Genomic DNA, 27,736 nt, shown 5'->3' on the forward strand with positions numbered 1-27,736 from the left:
AGGGGACAAGTAGTGGCAGGTCAACCTTGGGATATGACGAACCATCAAAGAAAGTATTCTAGGCTGGGCTAAAGACAGAAGCACTCAGGCTGTAGTGCAGACTAGGGTTGTCACTTTTCATGAAATCAATGAAAGTGAGGAAAATACGTAGGACTAAAGCAAAGATGAGTCTTTTCAAGAACTGTTGAAGTACCAAATGTTATACTCCAACTTGGAAAACACCCCAATGAAAGTGTGAACAGACCCGTGAAATACCACAAACAAAAAAAATTTATTTCATGAGCCAGAAAAATACCCTTGTTTTGTAGTTTAGATGCCTTCTATGGGTAACAGCAAACAAGGTGGTGATTTCTCCTATTTCAAACCATTTAAATGTGCAGCATTCTTTGAAACTTCATCCCAAACCCAATCTTTGACCAACATAAAAATCTTAGCTCCACGAACTCAATTTCTATCCTCCTTCTTGCACTTTGCACTTAAACGTCCAGTGAAACTGGCTTGGCTACAATGAATGTGCCTGTCGTTCTGCAGCAAGATCCGCATTAATTTCTCTTGCAATCTCTTACAGGTCCAATGGCTAAAACCTACCGTTTCCTTTTCCTGCAGGAAAAGTCCCATTAGCTGTGTGATGACCTTGGGTAATATCTTAAAAAGACACCTTCTAACTCAAAAGAGTTCTACCTCATGAACAAATAAGAAAATATATGGGAAGGTGGTTGGAGTAGTGCCTAGGATACAGTTGCCACCTGATATGGTAACTCGAAAATCAGGACTGGTGACTCTACTCATATTGCATGTTTTCCTAATGGCAGGAGCCTTGTGACTAAGTAGGTTTGAAGATACAGATAAACAAAGGGTGTTTTTCTAGGTTACCGTGTCTTGGTAATCTCCAAATCTATATATATAAAAAAAAGAACCTCTTTCCTATCTTAATGAAAGCTAAATTGCTGTTAGGTAATTATTTAAGTCAGGCTAGATTTGACAGACCAGATTTACTGATTGACCCACTTTCCTCACTACAAACTTATCATTTGATTTTAAATTAATAATTTCATGTCACTAAATGCAAGCACATCATTAACGATCTTAACTCATTTGCTACTTTTTTATTAATAGGTGATGCTTGGCTAGGCATGATGGTTCACACCTGTAATCCTAACACTTTGGGAGGCTGAGGCAGCAGAATCACTTGATTCCAGGAATTTGAGACCAGGCTGGGCTACATAGCCAGACCTGTCTCTACAAAGAAAATTTAAAAATTAGCCAGACAAGGTGAGGTGCAGTGTAGTCCCAGCCATTTGGGAAGCTAAGACACAAAGATCGCTTGAGCCCAGGAGTTGCAGGCTGCAGTAAGCCATAACTGCACCACTGCACTCCAGCCTGGGTAACAGAATGAGACCTCCACTCAATAATAATAATAACAACAACATTATGCTTGTTTTTCATGTGTATAATTAGCCAATTCACCAAGATTTTGTCATAATCTTCTTTCAAAACATGATCATCTGACGGTTATAATTATTCTTATAATAATTATTATTCTTATAATTATTATAAATAATAGAGTTTTCTAATGTGTAACTCACAGACTACCAAAGATAAAATGCTCAATTATAGTAAATGATTTTCAGAGACAAAATTTAATATTATTCAAAGCTAGAAAAATAATCTACAATTATCACCAAGTACTCAAGGCAGTAGGACATTACAAGCAGTAAACAATGCTCTAAAACACATGGGAAAATTGAAGGAATTCCTGGATTCTACTAATTTTGGGAGATTAACTGTATACTTTAGTATTGGATGCCTCAGCTTCTCCATTTGTGAAATTCTGGTGTGTAACTAGGTTTCCAGGAGCTGGACTTCTGAAGTTCTGTTTTACTGTATCCAGGGGGTAGTGGAAAATCTCAGTGTAGTGCCAAATCTTACCCAGCGTCTTCTGCACCAAGATGACCTTATGTGTAAAAAATAGTATTTGAATATGGACTAAAGGTAAAAAAAATTTGCTTGGGTCATTTCTTGCCCTATATCAAGTCTTCCATTTTTTTTATTCATAGGGATTTTAATGAGTATAATTACCAGAAATGTCAAATTTAAGGATAAGTTAAAATTTCAAATCAGGAGCAATATACTGTAAGGTATTACGCTAATGCAAAAGGGAGTAGATTTATGTTTCTCTGTTCAAATTCCCTGAGGATTGCAATATTGTGCAACAAAAAGTACCGCAGGACTGGACTAAAAACAAATAGCTACACTGTTTTTCAAAAAAGCGTAAACTTTAAGGGCAACAAAAATTGATGAGAAATAGCATTTTTCTAGAGAATGAGTTTTTCACTGAAAAACCCATCAAACTAAACAGGTAGAAACAGAAGGACTCAAAATTCGATATTAGGCTTCAGTACGGTTAGTGTGTTTACTGACTACTTAAAATAGCTAAAAAGTGAATTAGCACAAACTTAGGCTCATTCCACCTTATCTCAATAGAAATTGACTATCAAAAGAGAAAGAGCATTCAATTACAAATCTACTACCCCCATAAAATTTTGCCATTGAGTCATCTTTGTATGTTTGTGTTTTCTCTGTATCTACTATTCAGTGTTTCCTAATGTAGAAATTCTCTACTTCAAGGAACATAAACAGAGAGATATAGCCCTTTGTGAATTTAGGGATATTAAAAGTAAACATGATCAGATAAAAAGACAGATGTCTTCTGCCGACAAGAGACATTAGGGAATGGAAAGCACAGTTAAAATTGTATTAAATTACAGTGATTAAGATGTTACGAGTTAGGCTTCTTCACTGACTGGAACATCTCCCCTAAAGCTTGCAGGGCTACATACTAGACCTGACCTGCTAAAGGTAAAAAGCACATTATATGACATTCTAAGACTAGTAACAAGAATATAGGCTTGAGAAGAACAAACAGGGAAGTACTGTAAGTCTTCTGGGCAGAATCTCATTGATTCCTATTTCCTGAGTATATTGTTATGCTATATTGCAATAAAACTTTTTTTCTGCAAACACTAAAGGTAAAATTACCATTCAACACTAATAGCATTATTTTCTCGTATTTTAAATATTTTTTACTGTTGCAAAACTCGATCCACTATATTTGCATTATTCAGATCAAAGTGATATTTAAATGGTCTAGACATTTAAGTATCCTGTGGAAATAACAAAGGGTTTTTAGATGCAAGACTGTGAATCTAGTCTTACCTTTACCCAAAATGTATGAATTTAGACTAGCCCTTTACTTTCCTTGGCAATAAAGTGAGGAGAATAAAATTTTCCTTTTTTACATAGCAGAGTAAATGTTGTGAAGCACAGGCACCCAAGACTGGATGATTTCTTTAATACAGACATATCACAGATAGATTTTTTGAACACTGTCTCGTAGCTTACCATCCTAGCACTTTGGGAGCCTGAGGCAAGTAGACTGCCTAAGCTCAGGAGTTTGAGACCAGACTGGACAACACGGTGAGACCCCATCTCTACTAAAATACAAAAAGTTAACTGGACATGGTGATGATCACCTGTAGTCCCAGCTACTCCGGAGGCTGAGGCAGGAGAATTGCTTGAACCTGGAAGGCGGAGGTTGCAGTGAGCTGGGATTGTGCCACTGCACTCCAGCCTGGATGACAGAGTGAGATTTCATCTCAAAAAAAATATATATTTTTTTAATCTCACTAGGGCACTAATCAAAGTCTTTAGTGTAATCTTGATTAACTTGAATATCTCTCTTATCTATCAATATCACTTAGAAGTGGCACATTACCCTTGTCTATGTTGCATGTAGGTTCCTGAATTCTAGTCCCATGTCTAACTTTGGCTACATGATTTCATTCTCAGGGCCTCAGTGTACCTATTTATTTTGTAGATGACCAATCATAATTATAAGAGTTATTGCTAAGCTGAATATTTTTTAGAAACCATGATTAAGATGATCTAAAGTTTATTTTCAAAGTTAAAGTCTTTGGCTCCAGAGAATTTGCTTCTGAAAATTATTCACCTATTGAAGTTTCTAAATAACTATTTTTTCTCAGGCTGTAATCCAATTCTCTTGGATCTGATAAATCACATACATGATCAAATTACAATAGAAGGATATTTTTTAAAGTCGTCTGGGTACTCCCTTCAGACCCACAAAAGTGAACAATCACTTAAAAATTACATGGAAATTATTTTCCCTGCAAAGGACTTTTTTAGTGACCCTGACATTATTTTATAAATAATTTGCTGACTCTAGTGTATAGAAGAACTTAATGCACATCTGAAGTGTGACTAACTTTTATCAAAGCAGAAGTAAAACCACTAGAACAGTCATTTTATAAATGATTGTCTGAAAAAAATGTAGAACCCATCACAGAGTGCATATTTACAAAGTCACGAATATCTTTTAATGCAAATGACATTTTTCTCGAAGTAGTATATTATTCTAAACTGTAAATATTTATTCTGTTGTTTGCCACTATGCTAGATCTCATGGCTTGATGAAGATTTCTCTCTCTTTTTACTTTTTGCAAACTAATTTTCTCAAAAATTAAAACAAAAATTATTATATTCTTGGGTAAATGGCCCATAAACTATAAAACAATGGAGAAATAAAGACATTTATGAAAGCTCTGAAATTAAATTACCCAGCACCTAGGTCTGGCAGAACTTGGTTTGCATATATTTAATCCCTGGAAGTAATAAACGATGAGAGATATATACAAATTTTAACTTAGATAACCAAACTTACCTATACAGAAGGTTCCATCGTTAGTGATAAACTTTTCTTCGTTACTGCTGGATCTAAAACCAGGTACACACATACAATAATAACTTCCTTCTGTGTTAGTGCAATTAGCATTTTCGCCACAGGTCTGAGCAAAAATTTCACATTCATTATCATCTGTGGGCATATCAATTTAAAATATTATTTTTACATAATTGACATACATTTCTACTATTTTCCAACAGTATTTTGGAATGTTGACTGTTAAACACTTTAAGGTATACAATGTTTATATCTCAATTCCTTAGTACTAAAGTACCCATATTCCACACTTGTCTTATTCTTGTTTATAATATGAGACCTTTATTGTACTTGCAAAGCAAAATAGGATCTCTTACTTCAAAAGCACTAGATATAATTAAGTAAGGTATTTCAAATTTCTATGTGTAAATTATAACCATGTCAATAAATATATGCTGTTTGAATTTATAATAATCTACATAATCCGTCAAAAGGACAACATAAATTAAAAATGAACAGTCAGAGATTACAAATTGACATGTTCTTATCATGTACTCTTTATTTTCACCTATTGTTCCATAGAAAAATTCTGCATTAGTAGGCCTGTAATCTTTTCATGTATTCATTAATGCAGTTATTTACAACTATATGCATGCTATTGTTCCATGGAAGAGTATACAATGTGAACAATAAAAAAGTAAATAATATAGTCTTTACCTTTAAACTCTTACAACATAATTTATCAGAGAAGATAAAGGTTCATAAACCCTTTTTAAACATCAGAAAGCGGGTTTATATTATCTGTTAAAAATTTGATTAGAAAATAAGTGTTTCTCAGAGATGATTATGATGGTCTGGTGGAGAAGAATATTTTCCAGTGACATGAAATCCTGTTGTGGGTTAAAAAGCACAGTTCAAGTCCTAACCCCACGGTGTCTATGAATGGGACATAGTTTGAAATAGGCCTTTGCATATGTAATTAAACAAAAACAAGGTCATACTCGATTAGGATGGGCGCTAACTCAATAACTTACATCCTTATAAAAGGAGGAAAATTTGGACACAGAGACACAGAAAAGACGGTTTTGTGAAGACAGAGGCAGAGATTGAAAGATGTAACTGCAAGCCAAAGAATGACAAGGATAGCTGGCAACCACAAAAGCTAGAGGAGGCAAGGAAGCATTCTTCCCTAGACCCTTTTAAGGAGCATGGTTCTGCTTACACCTTGATTTCAGACTTTCAGCTTCCAGAGCTGTGAGAATAAATTTCTGATATTTTAAGCCACTAATTTGGTCATAATTTTTTATGGCAGCTCTAGAAAACTGATAGACTCAAACTGGAGAATATTGGATAGATAAGTATCAGAGAGAAAGAGAAAAAGAAAGGACACTAAAGGAGTAAAAAATTTTGGACAAAAGTGCAGGCAGAAAAGTGACTGGGATATTCTGAAGATTGGAAGAAGCCTAATAGGGGAGCACAGAGAGAAATCATAGGGGAATCATACACACAAGTCAGGTTTGAAAAATGTCTTGAATCATTATTCTTCATTTTATTCAAACCAGGCTTAACTTCTTTTTAAAGGGTGAGTTGTGTAACATTTAATTAATATACTGGCTATTGCTCACATACAGTAATTACTAAAAGTTGAAGATTTATTCCAAATGCCTTATAAATATTAGTTTGCTTAATGCTTTATAGAAACTCTAGGTGTTAGGTATTATTATCTGTAACTGATGAGAAAAATAGAGCAGAGCGAGCCCAGGCATCACACCTAAGATTTTTTTTTCTTTGTGGTGTCAGATGGCTTTTCACTTTACTGTAGATACCTTCCTGGCAGGTTGAGTGGAAATTCCAAATTCCCATGAAAATTTTAATCCCTAGCATTTGACCTGATTTATTGTTGGCAAAACAGAAGAGCAGAGCAGCAAGGGAAGAGTTTTGAGCTTCTCCTGGAGACCAACAATTTTGAGATATGAAACAACAAAGAAGGTTAAGTTCTTAAAACCTTGTATAGGCCAGGCAGGTAATGTAAAAGTTTGATTCCATCAGAGTCAGACAGTAGAAGGTGGTATCGTGTAGCCTGTGGTACCAGTATGTACAAAGTCACCTAAAAGATTGAAAATTTTAGAAATTTTAAAAGCATGTTTAAGACACTTTGTTCACATTTAGCATTTGGCCAGGCAGCAGTCAAATGCCCCTAAAGCACAGCATATGGAAGATGGAGTACGTAAGGAAATTTGCTGAAATATGACAATAAAGTAAGATAAATTGTGAATGGTCTTCTATAAAATGCTGAAGAGTTAATACTTTATTAACATGCATGTATTTGATTAATTTACCTATTTTATATAAATAAATATATTATGCAACTCTGTATGGCGATATATACTCAGAAAGTAGATATATATGTCTATGTATGCATAAAATACAAATTAAATTAGTTTCTTAAAATTAAGTGAGAGTGTCTCACAAATTGAACATAAGCAAAATAGTTCAACCATATTAGGTTTGATTCAATCATTCAGTTACTCAAATATTTATGGACTTTCCCAGTTCCCAAATGTGAATATGTCTATACTGGGAAATAAGTAAAAATTAATCAAAAAGTCAGGATCTGTGCCCTGCTGTCAGAGTTCACATTATAAAAGCAAGTTAACATAGAAGCATATAATTGAGTTTTTATTAAAATAAAAGTTTTCATTTTTATCTTTAAATTTGACTCCCTTCATGGCATTCTGGGAGAAGTTTATATTAAACTTTAAAAGAAATTGGCTCTCAGATCAGTTATTGGTAATAGAGAGGACGATGAGGATTGTATCCCTTGTGGGCTATAGCTGCAAAAATGATATGCAAAAATATAGAGGAAAAAAACTCATGAGGTCTGACGTATTGGTTGGAGTCCAAGAAAATGAACTACTTTATATCACCTAACTGACTATTTCTAAAAATACATTAAGTTGCGAATATGTTGCTTAACTCTAAAATATTGTTACTGGTCTTAGGTAATATATTAATAGGTAGAAATAAACAAAAGTTGACATTAATTTTTGTGTCTCTTCCTGCTGTATGGTTTTGAGTGCTTGACCTCTTCGCTTTCTTATCAAGAATTTGGAAAGAAAAATATTTTCTTATCTATCTCCCTATCTTCTGGGCTGGATATATGATGTGGACAAATTCCCTTATGGTCCAACTCAAATCTTGTTCGGTAAAATACCACTTATCTGAAAGTAACCCCCCCTTCCCTCAAGATAGTGGAGGTAGGCAAGAAATTATCTTTGTGAGTAATAAAAAAATGTGAATTATTTAAACTTTCCAGTGTCCAACTTCATAATAATTAATCTTCAAGGAGAAAGTTTCTTTGGTTGGGTATAATACAGAAAAGTAAAAGTCTGCTTCTTGGGCACTCTTATTTCTAATGTTCAAATCAATTCACCAGTCAATACTACCTAATCCCTGTAACTAACTCTATAATCTTCCTTGGTGGATTGTAAAATAAGTATTTAGATTAAGATGTCCCATGAAAAATTCTTTGAGATACAGTTATATTGGAGATACATTTTAAAATGTTATTAAAAATTCTTAATAAGGAGGAATATTTGCCCTACTCTGACCAAAAACTCTTCCTGGTTCACCTCTGGTACACTGAGCTAAGCATGGCAAGAACACAGGCAGGCACACAGCTCCTAGCTTAAGGGGATCCATAGCTAATGGAGAAGATGTACTGACACCCAAATTATTAGACTGTAGTGTGTGTCACAAATAAAAGAGGTATTTATCAGTACAGTGGCAACTCAAAGGGAATGGCTTCCTTAGGTCATTTGCAAGATAAAGGGGTGAAGATTATTGACAGAGAAGCATTAGAAAAGGAAGTGATGTTTGAGTCAGATATTGAAGTATAAGCAACAGTTTAGACAAAGGATTCCCCACAATCCAACCAGGCAAAGGAAAACGTTTACCTAAATGCCTGGAGGCCTGCAGGAGCAGCATATTTTACAAGAGAATTGTACTGGTGGACAGTGGGCATGAGGGTAGAGGCTTCAGGCCAACACTCCGTGTAGGTAGTCATGGCTGAGACTGAGAAAACGCTTGCCAAGAATCTGGAATTATATTCAGCAGGTAAAGAATGTCCATCAACAGATTTTATGTAGTAGAGAAATATGATTGGATTTGAGTTTCAAAACATGTTTCGAAATATAAAGAAAACTAACTAAGACCCAAGTAGCTCTGGTAGAACACCACTACAAGACTTGAGGCACTAAGCAAAGCAGAATCTAGGAGAAAGAGGTAGGAAATATTTCAGAAATATTTATATGTTACAAGTCAGGAGTTTGGGAAAGATAAAGAACGGCAGGTAGGATTAAACAGGTGATGGCCACATGCAAATTTTTATATCACATTTTGCTTGTCTGTATTTTAAATTTTTCATAATAAAATAATACTTAAAATATCAGTGGGCTTGGAGATTGAATAGATATTTGAGTTGGCTGAAAAGTGGGGAGCAGCAAAAATAAAATCCCGGTTCTGACTTGGAGGGATGTGGTGGATAAATTGATCCACTTAGGGGAGCTTTCTTGCAGGGTAAGACGGTGCGTTCACTTTAGGACATAAAAAGTTGATGTGCCTTAATTAACTGAGGACATTTCAGATAGGTGTGTCAATAGTTTCATAGTCAACCATACAGTCATGAATTGTCTATTTGTGGGAGAAGGCTCATGACTCCCTTCTCTTCCAGAGGATGAGTCAGATTCTAGAGCATGGTATTTCTCAGCTCCTGAGAAAAGGGGCAACCCTGCTGTTTCTTGTTTTTTTTTGTTTTTGTTTTTTTGCACTTCATCTCTGGATGGACCCCTTTGCTCCCCTTCTAACTCCTCAGGTTCCATCTCACCTTACAGAGCATGGCTGTGAGCATTACTGCACTCTGGCTTTGCCTCCCCACCCATCCAGTTTTTGTCGTCCTTTGCATCTTCTTCCTTGAGTTTGCTTCTTCTTACCAATCAAGTGATAAAGTCCAGAGGATTGAGGGTAGGAATGTGAAGGTAGAGAAAAATGACAAAGGAAGCCTCTCCATCTATTTTTGCTTTCAGCATTGACCAGAAAAAGCCTTTGGGGTTCCACGTGATTCAGCCCAACTTGACAGTAAACTACGGTGGGGGGCAGGGGGCAGTTAAAATAATAAACAGATACATATGTCCAAAATATATTCTCAAAATATTTGTGGGCAGTTTGTTTCTTTTGTTTATGGTTAGCTACTCATTTAGTTATTTTGGAGTTACATCAACAAGTGGATTAGCAAGATTTGTATCCAATAGTCTGAAAGAATTATTTCGGGAAAAACATATATTTCAAGCACTCGGTTAAATGGCACATTTTATTTTACTTAATTGTTGCAGCAATGCAATTATTTACATTGTCTTCATTTTACTTAGGAGGAAACTAAAACTCAGATGGGTTAAATCATGCTAGCATAGAAAAAGAATCTGTCAGACACAGTTTTTATACTTAAGACTGTCTGACTCCAAAGGCCAAGTTATTTTTTAGCATTGTAGAGTGAAGTGTACTTCATCATAAAGTATGCTTCTTAATAAGACATAAATAGTGAGCATATAATTCTCCAAAGTCAAGAGTGATATTGAGCCCCTGGTAATGAAACATTTTGGACTATAAACCATATGATTATGTTACCTGGGACAGAAGTTTATTTCCTTCATAAGACACTGGTATTCCAGAATCTTAACACAATTTTAGTTTATATTTCATTTTTCATCTATTGACCAAAGATGGAGAAAAAAAAACTAAATAAAAAAAATAATTATCTCTGTCTTTTTATATCACTTGAGATATTACTGGCTGGGCTCAAATTGATTGTAACAACTTGAAAGCTACGGAACTTTCACAGCAACATCACTCCTGTACACATTTTCCCTCTGGACGTGGTTGCCAGTATTGCTCCGTAAATTTGAACACTAAAATGACTATAACCATTATGTGATTCCTTGTAAAGCAGGCCCTCTGTGTCAAAGGTGGAGCAACACAAACAGCTTTTTTTTTTTCCTCTTTTTCTCCATTGCAGCCTGCTGCACCCATTTGTTTTCAGCAGCACTGGGAATTCTCTTTCTATATCAGTACTATCAGGAACTATAAAAAATCATCATTAGCCTTCTCAATTATGGACTTTCTACGGTTTATTTTGTGAATAACAAGGTAAATACAGAGATAAGGAGATAAGGGGGAAGATCAGCAGAAGGGAAAGAGAAAAAGAACTATAATGAATCTAGAATGGATTCAATCAGTCAAGACAAGTAATAGAGTTTCTGTTTCTACACTGGAACTGATGCACTATCATGCTCTTTTCAAGACAAGGAAAGGTACCAAAAGGAAGATACAGAATTACATCTTTCTTCCCCCCAGGAAATTGCTTTTGTGCCTGAATCTTTAGGTGTAGGACAGAATATGTGTGTAGGGATAAGTTACATGTGTATATATAACCTATCCTTCCACACATACACACTCACATGTGCAGAGTTATCATTAACAAGACAGATAAAAATCCAATACTGAAGACATACTCTCATATTGGCCTTGTTGATTATAAAGCAAATAGTGTAAATTCACATTTCCTTGACCATTAAGTTCAACTTATTAAAGGAAATGTAAAATTCATCAAAGGAAAAATGTTACAATTATCAAGGTAAATAAAGCAGAATTACACAAGAATAAAATGTTTGTCCTGGGTATCTATTATTCTTTTTCCACATCTTCAGTGGAAATGAATTTTTAAAGTGTTTGAAACTTCAGGTTCATGTCAGGATATTTTTGAAAAAAAAAAAAATGTCCCTTTGACTATGACTCAGGCCTTGAAAAGTATGTATAAGCCAAGAAAAAAAAATAATGTCTGTATAGAATTGTCTCTGTTTCTGTTTACACTCACTTATTTTCTGAGGGAAGTGTAGCACTTAAGAAAATGTTCCCATTTTATATTACTATCACTTTTTGATTCTCCTTGTCAGAACTATTAATATAAACATATTAGAAAACCAAACAAAACAAAGTATAAGTAGAGAAGGTAAATGAAATGAAAAGAAAAAATCTTATTTTTGTAGGCACTGGAAACCATTTGTCTTGCTCATTGGATGCCAGGACAAAATTCTGACACATTTATTTCAAGCTATCAAAGTCTCTAAAAGTTTGTCATTCCATTGTATCTATCAATCAACGCTATAGTAAAGATGAGTAATGTTCACAGTCTCTTTGGGACTTACATGATAGTTATGAAGTTGTTTTTGAGAAGCTAGTTTTATTGAATTTCGTTTTTATTCATTGAAGTAATGCATGTTCAATGGGGAAAATTAAATCATTGGGAGAAAAATCTTACAAGCTGTCAGTTGCAAAAAATGTTGCTAGTTCATAAAGAAAAACTATTAGAATAGTATCAGATTCTTGCTAACATCACTGAAAGACAATAGAGTAACATGTATGTCACTGAGATAAAATGAGTATGCCTTTGTAATTCTCTAACCTGCTAAAGAAACCTTTCTTTGAACAGGATGGAAGACATTTTTAGAAATACATGGATTCAGAGAGTAGATCACTCATACACTGTGTGTGAAGAAAATATTCAAGACGGTATTCTAACCAAACACTAATGAATTCAGGAGACAGAACTGTATATAGGGGAAGATTAGACAGAGGGGTAGAATTGGTGGACAACAAGCCCTGCCATACATAAATTCAAATGAATGATGACTGTGTGATCATGAACACACACCATAATTGGACTCTCTAATTAGGACTCTCATAGGATACATGTTGAAAGGATAAACAGGCGAGGGGCTCACACCGGTATCCCAGCATGCTGAGAGGCCAAGGTGGGCTGATCACTGAGGTCAGTAGCTGGTATTACATGGCCAACATTTAGTAGAAACCTTGTCTCTACTAAAAATACAAAATTAGTTGGGCGTGGGGGCACATGCCTGTAATACCAGCTACTTGGGAGGCTGAGGTAAGATAATCACTCGAACCCGGGAGGCAGAGGTTGCAGCGAGCTGAGGTCGTACCACTGCATTCCAATTTGGGCAACAAGAGTGAAACTGTTTCAGAAAAAAAAATAAAAATAAAAGTAAAAAAATAAATATCTGCACCTAGTAGGGTTCATATAACTTCAGTTAGGGTAAGGATTGAGTGCAATGGGCAAGTAAAAGACATTGGGAAAGAGAAGATTATTTATCTAATTTTAGTAAAGGACAAAAATAAGGAATTTATTATAAGTATCTGGAATGAGAAATGTACTGAAAATTCACAACTGAATTAAAAATAAACAGGGAAAAAGAGATAAAGTAACCTTACAAAGTCTCATATTAAGAAAAAACTAAAACTCTAAGTCAAAACAAATTAGCTATCATTAAATAATTTTGATGAAATAAGAATAGCAGTCAAGTATGTCAACTCTTACACCAAATGAGGAAGATATATATTTCCCCATATACGTCCCCACAGCATGTCAGATTCGATTGCAAACAAAATCTAATTACATTTTTTAACAATAAACATACTTAAATTTTAAATGGAAGCTACCTTGCAAATTTCAACAGAACAAGAAAATAGGGATGACAAGCCATATTAAAGTAGAATTTAAGATTAAAGTTATTAAATGAGATAAAAGCACATGATATCACAAAATATTCAGTTTATTAAAAAATTATAATAGTTAGAAACATAGAATGTAAACACAACATTTTAGCCTAAAAACTATAAAAAGACTATATGACATTGAAAGGGAACTAAACAAAGGTACAATAATAGTTGAATATTTTAATTTTCCTTTTTATCATTACTAAAAAGTTTGTGCTTATGTCAATAGATACCAAAAATGTAATTAATAAAATACATCAGAGAGGAGAAAAGTTCCTTGAGTGTAGTAATGGCTACTTAGCAAAAACAACATAAATATTTTTCTAAATGATGAAACCTTCAGAAGCATCACCAAACCACTCCTCAGGAAACTTGTAGATATTTACTAGTGTATGAGATGTGCACATTTCTGAATTTCTTTGCATACAATCTCAACTTGATAGATAAAATGTAAGATCTCATTTTTATAATCATGATGAGATTATGGTTTTAATATTGCTGAGGACAGACCTTCTTGTATATTTACCTGCATTTATTTTGTATGTTTGCTTTTGCTAACTGGCTCTTCATATCTTTTCCTTGGGCATTATTAATTTTCTTGTAGATTTGCAAGAGCCTTTTCACAGTTATCAACTATTGCCTCTCCTTGACATGATATAAATGTTAAACTTAAAATTGTTTTTAACTTCATTTGTGGTAGAGTGTGTTTCGTTTATTTGTTTGCTTTCTAAGCTGCAGAGATCTTTTTTGTAATCATGTCTTGCATTCTTTCCCTTTCTTGCTTATGATCCTGAATCACATTTATAAACCATTCACACTCTTAACATTATAAAAATGTTTACTAATACTTTTGTATCGCCTTTGGTTTTTTTCTACAATAAAATCTCTAAATCATATGCAATTTACTTCAGTGTAAAATGTGAAGTTGAAATCTAACTATTTTCCTGAAATGAGTAAGTAGTTTCATCATTATTTTTGCATAATCATTCATTTCTTTCCTGATTTAAAATATCTTTTTCATATTCAAAATACGCTAATTTACTTAGAACAGTTTCTGAAGTCTCTCTTATGTTGATGAGTTTTTCCACACCTTCATCACTGTCATCCAGGTTTACTTATTAATAAGACCTTGTTTCCTTGATTTTAAGATGCCATAAACTTTAACATACATCATCAATGCAATAAAATATTTTCAAAAAAACCCCGTCAAATCTACATTTACTAAAAGTGTATGCATTTATTTACACAAATACATTGTACTCTCTTAACTATATAATAAAATTGACTCTAGTCTGTTTCTAGATTATATTCTAATACGACTTTGTATTACCTTTGTTATCCAACAGTATATAGTATCATGAGGTCTCCTTCCATAATTTGTGCTTATAACTTTGGCCTCTGTATTTATTACATTAAAGAATGATATTAGTTATTGTATTTAGATATTTCGTCTTCATTTTTAGAAATATAAACTAGAATCACTTCTTTCCCCTTTGTTTCATGGTATAGCACTGAAAACTTACATACTTTCCCAGAATTCAGTTTAAGCTCTGTCAGATATGTGTCTCATACTTAGATGATATCCCTTCTGTAAGCCTACATTGGTTATGTCAACTTCACCTAGCCTTGCACATTTTATTAGTCATTCATAGAGATTTGTCTCCGATTACATCTAAGCAAGAAATGGCAACTAACTCACAGCTTCTTCCTCTATAAGTCAACAAGTTCATCTTGCTATCAGACTAATTACTATGTAAAAAACAGTATTATATTATGCATTGTGACAAATACTATTTTGGCAACCCGATTTTGCATAACAGATTTTTAAAATGGGGATGAAAATGAACAGATAGATTTGCAAAATGAGTATTAGGCTCTTGCCTTATCAAAAATTAAAAGCTAAAATAGACTTGAACACTATTGTATAGTTCATTTTCATGAAGAAAAATAAGTCAAAATGGAAGTGTTGTGTCCTTCAGAAAATAGAAAAGGTACAGGCATACCTTATCTTCTTGCAGTTTGCAGATATTGCAAATTCATGGTTTGTTGCAGCCCTGTGTCAATCAAGTCCATTGGCATCATTTTTCCAAGAGCATGTGCTCACTTCATGTCTGTGTCATATTTTGGCAATTCTCACAATACTTCAGACTTTTTTATGATCACTTTACTAGTTATTACAGTATGTGATTACTGTTCTTTGATCTTATTATGGTGATTGTTTGGAAGTGCCATGAACCATGCCCATAATAGATGGAAAACTTAATTGATAAATGTTGTGTGTTCTGACTGTGGAACCTACTGGCTGTTTCTCAGTCTCTCTCCATCTCCTCAGGCCTTCCTATTTTCAGAGACACAATAATATTGAAATTAGGCCAGTTAATAACCCTACAATGGTCTGTAAGTAAGAACTCAATTTAAAGGAAGAGTTGCATTTATGTCACTTTAAATAAAAAATTAGAGATGATTAAGCATAGTGAGAAAGGCATGTCAAAAGCTGAGACAGCCCAAAGCCTAGGCCTCTTGCATCAAACAGCCAAATTGTGAATGCAGAGGAAAAGCTCTTGAAGGACATTAAAAGTTCTTCTCCAGTGAACACACAAATGGTAAGAAAGCGAAATAGCTGTATTGTTGATATGGTGTAAGTTTTAGTAGTCTACATAGAAGATCAAACCACCCATGACATTTCCTTAAGAAAAAGCCTAATGAGAATAAGGTTGTAACTCCCTTCAGTTCTATAAAGACTGAAGGAGGTGAGGAAGCTACAGAAGAAATTTTGAAAGCTTGCCGAGGTTGCTTCATGAGGTTTGAGGAAAGAAGCTGTCTCCATAATATAAAAGTGCAAGATGTAGAAAGCTGATAAAAGTGCTGATGTAGAAGCTGTAGCAAGTTATCCAGAAATCTAGCTAAGGTAACTGATAAAAGTGGCTACATAAAACAATATCTTTTCAGTGTAGATGAAACAGACGTCTATTGGAAGATTTCCTGTAAGACTTTCACAGCTAGAGAGAAGTCAATGCCCGGCTCCAAAGCTTCAAAGCAAAGGCTGACTCTTTTTAGGGGCTGATGCAGCTGTTGACTTTAAGTTGAAGCCAATGCTCATTTGCCATTCCAAATATCCTGGAGCCTTTAAAATTATGCTAAATCTACTCTGTTTGTGCTCTATAAATGAACAATGCCTATATGACAGCACATCTGTTTACAGTATAGTTTACTGAATATTTTAAGCCCATTGTTAAAAAATAAAATAAACAGTGGGTCTACTGCTCAGAAAACAAGATTTCTTTCAAAACTTTACTGCTCATTGTCAATCCATCTGATCATCCTAGAGCTCTGATGGAGAGGTCCTAGAAAACGAAGGTTGTTTTCATGCCTGCAAATAACATCCACTCTGCCCCTTAAGGATCAGGGAATAATTTTTAAGTTCAAGTTGTATGATTTAAGAAATACACATTTATAAGGTTATAGCTGCCATAGAGAGTGATTCTTCTGATGGATCTGGACAATTAAATTGAAATTCTGGAAATGATTCACCATTCTAGATGCCATTGAGAACATTTGTAATCATGGGAGGAGGTGAAAATATCAACATTAACAGTAGTTTGGAAGATGTTGATTCCAACCCTCATAGATGACTTGGAGGGGTTCAAGACTTCAGTGGAGGAAGTAACTGCTGATGTGGTGGAAGTACCAAGAACTAGAAGTGCAGACTGAAGATGTGACTGAATTGCTGCAACCTTGTGATAGAACTTTAATGGATGAGAAGTTGTTTCCTACGGATAAGCAAAGAAAGTTTTTTTTTTTTCCTGAAATGAAATCTATTTCTCATGAAAATGCGGTGAACACTGTTGAAATGACACATAAGGATTTAGAATATTTTATAAACTTAGTTGATAAAGCAGCAGCAGGGTTTGAGCATGAGGGACTATGTAATTTCTCTTTCCGGGTCCACAAGGGGTGTGGTTTCAAAGGCAAGAACTTCTCAGCACCGTGTCCACCTCCCCATCCGGGAACCTAGAGTTCTTTGTCTAACTTTCCCTCCAGCAGGCGAGGCAAAAATCCAGGTGAGTTTCCTTTATTCAGAAAGCCCACCAAAAGCTCTGGAAAGAGGGGCTCTGTCGTGGGCCAAAGCAATCAATCTGGGATGGGAGTCAAAGATCAATCACTCCAGAGGAAGTTTAAAAGAACTCCTCTCATTGGACAAGAACATGAACGGGGCAGGAATAACTTCAAAGTTAAAACTCCACAGCCCCTTACCTGTGTAGACTCCTTCTCCGGATCCCCTCTCACGGCAATGTTGGAGCTGTCTTACCCTCTCTTCCTGTGCAGATTTCCCTCTCTGGGATCCCCTCCTGCAACACCATGGGAGTTCCCTCTACCTCTCTCTCTCTCTCACTCTGCCTAATAAATCACTTTCTGCAAAACTCTTTGGGTCCGTGATATGTATACGAACGGTAAGCACACCCCACCTCCAGGGCCTCTTCCCCCATCATTGGAGCAGGGGAGGCCAAGAACCTGGGACACCCAGTTACAAGAGGACTGACTTCAATTTTGAAAGACATTCTATGGATAAAATGCTATCTAATACCATTGCATGCTACAGGGAAATCTTTTGTGACAGTCAATCCATTATCACAGTTACCACAACCTTTGGCAGCCACCACCCTGATCAGTCAGCAGCCAACGTCAAGGCAAGACCTTCCACCAGCAACATGTTTGTGACTTGCTAAAGATTCAGATAATTGGTGGCATTTTTCAGCAAAAATGTATTTCAAATTAAAATATACTGCTTTCTTTAGACATAATGCTACTGCACATTGAATATTATATAATGTAAACACAACTTATGTGCATTGGGAAACTAAAAATATTGTGTGACTTGCTTTATTGTGACACTCACTTTATGGCATGGGTCAGAACCAAATCTACAGTACTTCCGAGCTATGCTTTTATATAATTCATAGAAGAAAACAGAAATAGCTAATTGTTTGACATAAATATTTAACTTTACTAATAATCAAAGAAACTGAAATTAAAATAACAAATGAAAGTCCAATTATCAGCTCAGTTTTTTAAGCTGTGATTAATAAGTAGTCAAATTGGTTATGGCACCATCCCACACTTAATACTACCATTTGCCAAGAGAATAGTTTTTAAACCAGACCCAGTCATTGGGTGGAAATAGCAAAAACACATTCATATCATCCTTAACATTTTCTGCCAGTCATGTCTCTAGTCTGAACTTGGTATGTGTTTACCTGCTAGGCAAAGTGTCAGCGCATTGCATTGCCCAGTTGACTGCCTGATCTCATAATCTCTCTTTCTTTTTTAATAGCAAGTACCTTAAAGTGTAATGAAATTCAATTTGTATTTCCTTTTATTTTATTTGTATGGACTCATTTATCTGAACAATTTACTTTCTCGTAACTGTTCATAAAGTATAAGTATACTGACACATAGTCAGTATAGAGTACTCACATATCCTGCTCACAAAAGGATCGACACTTTTACGTTAAGATTCCCAAGGTAGCCATATCTTTTCCCATGAACCTTCTTGATAAGTATTAATTCTAAGGTTTAGAGATCTGTCAAAAGTTATATACAAGAATATTCACATAAGTAATATAAAGAATAAGCTAAAGCCTAAAAGCCCAATATAAATATTTTGAATAAACTAGAAGTGTACAACCATTCCAAATAAGATTTTGAAGAATACTCATTAACAATAGATAATATCTGCAGTTTAAGAAGTGAAAGATCCCAAAAAACACAAAGATGAATCCCATCCCCAACTGCTTATTGATGACTTAAAATATCTCTTGCATCTTTTAAGAAAAATGCTTACTTAGAGGCATATCCTTTTATTAAGCATTTTACAGAAATAAAAATTTGGCTTTTAAAAAATCTGCTTACATCATGGTTTTTCTAAAACTATTAAATTTTTCAAAAACTATTTAAACCATACCTGTATTCATGGCACTTTATGATTTTATATATGCTGTAAATATCTAGTATCTGAAATTATTGCACAAATAATAAACATTTAAATTAGATTTCTGATAACCGTAGGCCTTTAGGATATACCATAAATTTGACAATGAATATGATTACCTTGCTCTTGAAACAATAATTATAGCCCCAATACCCTTATTGAGTGACCTAATGTAATTATCCTTTGTCTCAAATCATATGCATGACTAAGCTAACTGTGAGTAAGACATGGAGTTAGGAGCCTCAGCCTCTCAAGTAGATGGGATTACAGGCATGTACCATCACGCCTGGCTAATTTTTTATTTTTTAGTAGAGATGGGGTTTCACCATGTTGGTCAGGCTGACCTCAAGTGATCCACCTGACCTCAAGTGGTCTACCCACCTCGATCTCCCAATGTTGGTACTACAGACATGAGCCACCAGCCCAGCATTCCAGGCTATAACTCAATCAACATTTAATTTGCTACTAATATGTCTCAGTTTGCAGTCTTTTGGCCTGCTCCATAGTGATCACATTCATTCTTCTGTGTTCAACTATTGCCACTGGGGACATGACTACATCTTTTTCCTCCACCCTTGATTTCTCTCCACAGTCTAACTCAATCGCTACTTGATATTTCCATTTACCTCTCCAAATATTCTCCTACAAAATGTGGTTAAGTTTTAGTTTACCTATATATGCCTTTATCTGCAAAGATGGCAGCCATTTTGGCTCTTGTGTTCTTTCTATCCACACCATGATTTCACCCTTCTTCCTGCCAGCCTAGGTTGAAGTCATCTCTCATTTCCTCTCTCCCCTGTCTTCTCCATTCAAGGCGAAACTTTATCTTGATGACATTAGAATAACATCTTTTTCTTTTGATATTTTCCGTAAGTCATCAACTATTCTTCAAAAGTATAGTGAAATGTCATTCACGCATTTTGGTTTATTTATATATATATATATATGAAAATTGTTTTTATTTGCTCAGAGAAAAGAACACAGAATTTAACTTCCTTGATGTTTTTTTCATCTTCAGGTAACATTCTTTCAAATCTGACAGCTATCTCACAATGTGGAAAATAAAATACACTAGTAGTGAGACTATAAAGTCTATGGCTACACAAAACTAAGCAAGTAACAAATGGATTAGTATAAAATATGGTGCCAATCTACTTGAGAAAAAAGGCGATGGAAATTCATCTTTTTTTAAGAAAACTTAATATGCAAAGCTATTATATATATAAAATCTTTTTATATTTTCTTATAAGCTGAGGAACTCTCTACAAATCTGCCCTCAGTTTTAATCTATGAGATTCTCAAGGAAAAAAGATCATGAATTACTAGGATTTGTATTTTCAGAAATTTCTGGAAATTACCTGGTACATAGAAGATGAACAATAAATTCTTGTGTAGTGAAGTCACCTCAAGAGAAAGGTAAGAATATGTCAAACATCTGTTATTGACAAGTTGGTTAAGGGCTGGCATGGGATCTTTTATAAGTACGAATTATCCTGGTGTTCAAATTGCAATACAGAAGCTGTGCATGCATAATTAGTAATCCAAAATCCATATTCCTTTGCCTTGGCACCTCTTTGCTTCTTTGATACCTGTCTTCTTTGCCGACCTGATCCCAAACTTCTCTGAGCCCAGAAAAGAGCTGAAGAGACCCTGCCTAGATTGGAGTATTCTCATGCCCATCATGCTGTCAACATTGTCCAGAAATATTATCTTATCAATTATGTCTGCTTATTCTCAAATCATCAGTCTTGTGACAATCTTACATGATTGCTTCATAAAATGAGATGAAAATAAATGTATACATCGCAAAAATCAAGGCCCCAGGAAAGAATTAAAGCATGTAAAGAAACAGTATTATTTAGGCATTTAATAAACACCTGGACATTTCTTCAATTCTTAGATGAGTTCATTGATTTAAAAATTGTTGCTATTCAAAAAATGTGAGGAATTTATAGCTATTTAAATTTAAAATGACACTGAGTGTAACCAAATATCAGGCTTCCAGTCCTACAATAATTGCCTAAAAGGTTGGAAGCTGCTTTCCACCATCAGGTTTGCAGTTTTATACCACGGGTTAGGTACACCGAACTGTGTGAAGATGATTTAACTAAGTACAGAACCTGGAAAAATACATGATGCCTTATGTTCTGGACCAGCTATATGACCCAATATGGGATGGTAAAATTGATATATAACTTAAGATATGAATACTTAAGAGCAAAGGAGAATGAATGTTCAATGAATGTTGGAGATCAGAGTGATCCTGATATTACTGTAAAAAGTACATTTCTTTATCACTGTAGTGTTTTTCTAGCTCCGAGTATGCAGTTACTGTGTTTATGTTTAATAATAGCCTTTTATGACAAGCACTGAAGTCTTAGAGGTATCTCATTTTTATTTCAGACGCTATTTCTGATCAAAGCACAGAGCAGAAAAGGTTGCACACTAACCTTAGGATTAAGTTGTTTACATCCCCATATATGATGCAAAAGTAAGTGAAAACAGCAAGGGCATTGTAGGCAGTTAGGATTAGGCTGTGTTCCTACTATCTCTTAAAATGTTTTAATGCTTCTTTTTCCCTTAGCACTACTGCTAGCAATGTCATTTCAAAACCTAATAAAATTTTCCCATTTAAGTTCTTTCTTTCTAAAATGTTTCATCAATCATAGTAAAACTGTGTGCTCTATCATGGGGTAGTTGCAAATTGACATACCAAGGAGGGCATCTACATGTCCTTATCCACCTTATCTTCACACTGGGCAAGGATGACAACCAATTTATTAGTTAAGATATTGTTAAACTCATCAAATAAAATACTGTTTTCTGCTTCTGTAATGTTTTCTGTTATGGTATCAAAATTGTTTCTTTCAAACATCCATTTAAAAATGACTGCAATAGCAGTTAGTTATGTCTGATGACTTTTCTGTGCACATTTACTGAAAATGAGAACTTCTTGGTTCTGGCTAAATGACTCATACTAGATATTTTGGAAGAGAAAAGAAGTATGTAACCAGAATGCAACTCTGCTTATTGGTACAACTGAAAAGTAAGAAGATTTTAAATTGGAAAGATAAATCCTGATCCTGGATTTATATAATAATATTATTTTATTTTTAGAGGGAGTAAGTCACTCAGTTCTATTTTGTGTCCCTTGTTTTCTCACCTACAAAGTGATTATATTAATACTGCAGCTTTTCAATGTTCTTTAGAATTGTTTTTGACAAAAAAAAGAAAGTGACTGTAAATCCACTTTAATAAATAAAACTGTGAAGCTAAACTATCCTTGGATTTTAATCATTAAAAACAGAAATTTACCTGATTCAAAATATAGAAATCCTTTTGATGCTTATAATTTTCTAGTCCAGAGTTCTAGTAAAATGCAAATATATATTGAGAGTTTTTTAAATTAACAAGCTAAAGTCATTTAACTGTTAAATCTTGAAAGCAATAACATAAATGTAACCCAATAAAACTAATTTGTATGATACTTTGTTATAAGAATAAAATTTAAGCAAAAAATTATCTGATCATTCAATTTTAACTATACTAGGAAAGGAAATACTTGAAGCATGAACTTTTGCTACTTGCTTGTTTATAGTATACAACTTTGCAGACTAACAGAAAGATAAATCACGTAGAACAACATGCTAACATTGCAGTTATTTCCTGGGAGTTACCCAAGCAATCAAATGTTAATTTAAGAAAAAAAAAATTTTCCTATTTGCAACCCAAAAATTTTGTAGCAAGCAATAAAATAATTTACCAACAAAAAGTATAACTAGAATCTTCTTTTAAATAACCTACACCAAAAACCAATAATTGGACAAGAGAGTGTAAGTGTTGAACTCTACTGTAACCATTTCCACCAATTTTTTATAAAAACAATTCAATTGCTAACATTGATTAGGCACTTATTATGTTCTAGGCAGGTAAATTAACTCTGTCTTTTAAATATTAAAAGAAACCTTTAAAATGCCATTGCCCCACCTGATAGATGAAAATACTGAAAGAACAGACATTTTAAGTCACTCACTGAAGGACAAAGCATTAGATAACGTCAGAGCTAGCTTTAAATCTGACTACTGAGCTTACACTCTAAAATACTAAGCAAGTTTTATATTATCTCAAACAAATGTTATGTCAAAAGAACTATTCTTCAATGAAAAAGTAGGATTTGTTTCATTTTGACAGTGATGATAGTACAGAACCCCCCCAAAAAAAGCAGTTTGAAATTTCGGTTGGGAAAACCCATCATGAGATTGGAAAAACACATAAGCTACAGATTCATAAATATTAAAGTCTGAATCTTATTGAGACAGACAGGTGGGAAGTGTTCCCTGTCACTGTGACAGCCTGTACACTGTGGTGGAGCCACAGAAGTTCATGCCCTTTGCAATGGGGAACACCCTGGTCCCTCTCTACCGTTCTGGGGTGTGGCACCTGGGATTTGGTCTGTGAGGTGGGAAGCACAGTAGTAGGACTCTGGGTTTGCGGAAAGTCCTTGTTTCCCTTTTTCCTTTTTTTTTTTCCTAATAAATTCCATTATTCTCACCCTTCAAAGTGTCTGTGAGCCTAATATCTCATGACCACATGACAAGGACCCAGCTCTTAGCTGAACTAAGGAGAAAATCCTACAGCAGCCTGGGCATCCAACATAGATCTTGAAAAGGGGTGAGTAAAACGGGGACTCAAAACCTCTCACTATCACTTCTAAGCCTTTTCATCCTTGGTCTTTTGAGTGTAGGGGAAACTGTGTCCCCACCCCCATTGTTTTCCGGGGTCAGGGGCCTTTCCATGGTCTTTTCCTTCCTTTTGTGGGATGGACAGATGAGCAGGGGCTCCTCATTCCCTCTCCCCTCCTGGCTGGTCCTGGGGAATGCCATGCAGTCACTCCATCTTCCACTTCCCAGGCCAAGAGATTACTCCAGGGGAGAGTAATTAGGCTTCTCTCCCTGGTGAAGGAACATTTGCATAAGAATAAGAGGTTCTTCCCCCAGGCCTCTTTTCTTCTTCTCCACCCCATCAGTCAGCAGTTAACTTGTAAGCCAGTTTTTGGTTTTTTTCCCCCCTTTTAGAAGACATTTTACTAGGCCAGGAATGATAAGAATCCCTGTCTATATTCTCTGTAAAGTTTTGGTTGTGAAAAGGATCTCTTGGAGATTGACTTTTCTCCTGCCTCTGTGTAGCTATATATGTGTTGTATACATGATTCTGTAATAAGAGGTCAAATTAATTGGCCTAAAGAAGACAAATGCTTGGATGAAATATTTTTAAAGAGAAGATAAAAGCTCTGGTACCTTTCAGTTCATGTGACTCTAATCTTTGAGAAATAAAAAAAGCCTTAAAGATTATTGGAAAGAAGAAGATGTCATCAAAATGAGAACAGGTGAAGTAAATTATGCAGGTTGGGTGCTAGGCTTCCTAAATGTTTTAAGGTTATAAACTGCTTTGGGGATTTTGAGAACTATCTGATTTGCGGTTTCAAAATTAGTGAAACCTGGGGACAAATGGAATTAACCACACCCTTAATTATGCTAGAAGGCATCAAACACAAACCAATTGTGTGTTTGGCTGCACCTAGCACACAATTAATACAACTTACCAGGTTTTACATCAAAGTTAAAATTGCTAGGAGTTACCATTATATGATGTAATTAAAACTACTGAAAATAGGTTTACATGCCAAGTATGCAAGAACAGTAAAATGTGTTTTTAGTAAAAGGTTATAAGAAGGCATAGAAATGTATATTTTTACTTAGGGTTAAAGGATTGTTTTCAATTACATAAGATGAAGCTGAAGTTTCAAACAAGTTGTGGAAAGATTGTGGAAATTAATCTTGTGGAAGAGGTTCTCTGTGTGAACATATTGACTGAATTCAAAAGGGTATTACAGTTTATCTGTAAATCCAACATTGAAATAAAAGCACAACAAGGATTTCTTAAGGCGCTAATCTGCTCTTTGGCAAAATTTGTAAAAGGTTATAGCAGGTTTTGCTTCTTTAAAATTTTTGAGTCATCATTTTGGAAAAATAACTAACTTATGATAAGCTGGAATTCTAGTTCATAGCATCAAGTGTTTTAAACTGCTACCATATTTAACAGGCTTCCCAAAATCAAACTTCAGTTTCAAAATTGTCTTTCCTGGCTTTTCCGAGGCTCCAGACGGCCCATGAAGTGTCCAGAAGAGAAAGGTAAACAGGATTATTTGACATGTTTAGGTACATGGGATTGCTAAAATGATGTTCAATCTTCTTTAGGTTATATTTTTGTGAATAAAGCTAACATATGTTTTAAAATTATATGGGATTTCTAAAACTCTAATGTTTGAGTATATACTATCAATCATAATTAAGGTTGTTATGTTAAGTTATCGTAAGCCACAGAGATAATCAAACTTTTTTTGACAATTGTGTTTTCTACTGTAACTCCTAGGGACTTTTTTTTATTCACAGAAAACTGTTATCTGTTTTTAACCCTTTTCATAAGATGATTTATAATGAACTATAGAACTTTGACAGATGCTCTCAAATACAGGTTTCTGATAATTTTGGAGACTGTAATATTAGAATAAAGGAAAAATGTACAGGACTCATGAGGAGCTGAAATGTTCAAGAGTATCAAACAAATCAAGAACTAAATCAACGGAACTCAGAAAGCTGAAGTAATCTTTTGGACTTTTGATTGGAATATTGCTGATCTTTGTTTTGTTTTTCAGATTCAAAGGAGTTTATTTTGAGCTGTTCACAGCCTTTAATAATTGAGTTAAGTATACTCCTATGAACTAAATTTGGAGCATATTTGTCTCTCTCTCTCTCTCTCTCTCTCCTGGCTCTCTAGAATTTGGAAACTATATGTGAGTATTCTTAACTTATGGCAATATTGTTGTTTTCATCAGTACAATAAGAATCCATTTACAAGGAAAAGAATCAATTTTTCTTTTGCAATAGGATGCAATTGTAGAAACACATTGTTTTGCCAAGACTTTCACTGGAGGGTATGCTTCCGTTTAAGGTATCAAGCTCAACTTGCAGAGCTAATAAAAGCCCCTTGTGGAGAAACTGGCCTCAATCTCTTGCCTACACAGTCCCCGTACGGGGTTCCTGACTGGTGGTTAGTAAAGATTGTCACTTTCGAAAGGTCCAGGAGCTCCAAGTTTATCTTGGGACCTTAAGAGGATCACTCATCTCACAGATATTTGAGGATACAAACCTATGGCTCAGTTCAGCTTTAAAAGATCTTATTTGAGATTCCTTGTGGAACAGAGTTCCATCAAAGCCAATCCAAAAGCCCTGAGTATAAATAGTCATTCCTGCTTTACTTTATTCAAATAATCAAGCCAAGTATAAGACTAAAGTCTGTTTTGCAAAACACTCAGTCCTGTGATAATTTGTTTTTTTTTTTGTTGGTCACAAAAATGAGGACTGGAGAGAGAAATTATGTTTCAAAACTTATCATAAATTTGTCATTAATTGTTTTTAAGTTTTCACCTACCAAGCAACCCTGCTTGTTCCTGTGAACCAACCAGCAATCTCCAGCTACAGTTCAGAAAGAACAAGAGGAATGGGTAATGTAAAAATCTGAATCACTACTCTAGTTCTAAGCCATTATCCTGCAAATCCTGCCAGGTGATAGGAAAAACAGGATGCTCATCATTTGGAGATTTCCTTTTTTGGAAAGTAAAACCAAGGAAGCTAACCAAAGCCAAGCACCAAACACCCAAATCCTAGCAAGCATAACTAGAGCCACCAGTCATCTGGTGTGTCACAAGATAGGCTTTCCTTTCCCTTGTTGGAGGAGGACTCAGTTCCACATTTTCACCTTAGCAGTTGGCTTATGTTAAGGAATCCACGCAACTCTTCCTTGAAGACACATTTTTGTCGCAAACTCAATTTCAAGCTTCTGGTCAAAACCCCAGGAAGGAAAACTGGATCTAAGGGATCCAGAGGCAGATGACAATAGAGGTTAAAAGGCAGAGTGCAGGTAACTATGGCTAATTCCTGCCAATTAAGCCAAGCCTCCCATTTCATGGATCAAGGTCATGCTAGTATCCATAGCATAAATGAGGACTAGGGAATTCCAAGGCTACTATAGTAGGTGGGATAGAGACATAGATGAGAGTGGGTAATTCCTGTTCTCTAGCCTCACCTGCTTCATGGGTGCAAACCACTTTGGCACCTATGCCAACACCTGCCAAGGTCACCAGGACTCAGGGATGCAAAAACAGAAGAGGGGGAAAGGACACTCTTCTTTCTCTCTCCCTCATGTACTCCAGGTATCTGTTAGGAAGGGAAGGAAACCAGGGATACCCTTTCTAGATGGGTAGGCATTCATCTTGAGTCCATACCCCTTTTGAATACATCCTGAAACCCTGAGACTCCTTT

At 35.0% G+C, this 27,736-nt stretch overlaps 1 protein-coding gene across 2 annotated transcripts in view; it reads right to left on the reverse strand.

The window, feature by feature from the left end:
* ADGRL4 (adhesion G protein-coupled receptor L4) overlaps positions 1 to 27,736 on the reverse strand; it is a 121,916-nt gene that overhangs the window by 50,258 nt on the left and 43,922 nt on the right. For both annotated transcript variants that reach the window (XR_013520532.1, XM_009001541.5), the window contains exon 3: positions 4,742 to 4,894. Coding sequence is in view for 1 of the 2 variants with exons in the window: in XM_009001541.5 (XP_008999789.1) it covers positions 4,742 to 4,894 (153 nt within the window). In the remaining variant the exon portion in view is untranslated. The remainder of the gene's footprint in view (positions 1 to 4,741; positions 4,895 to 27,736) is intronic.

Source organism: Callithrix jacchus, chromosome 7 (genome assembly GCF_049354715.1).
Source record: "Callithrix jacchus isolate 240 chromosome 7, calJac240_pri, whole genome shotgun sequence".
Lineage (NCBI taxonomy): Eukaryota > Metazoa > Chordata > Mammalia > Primates > Cebidae > Callithrix > Callithrix jacchus.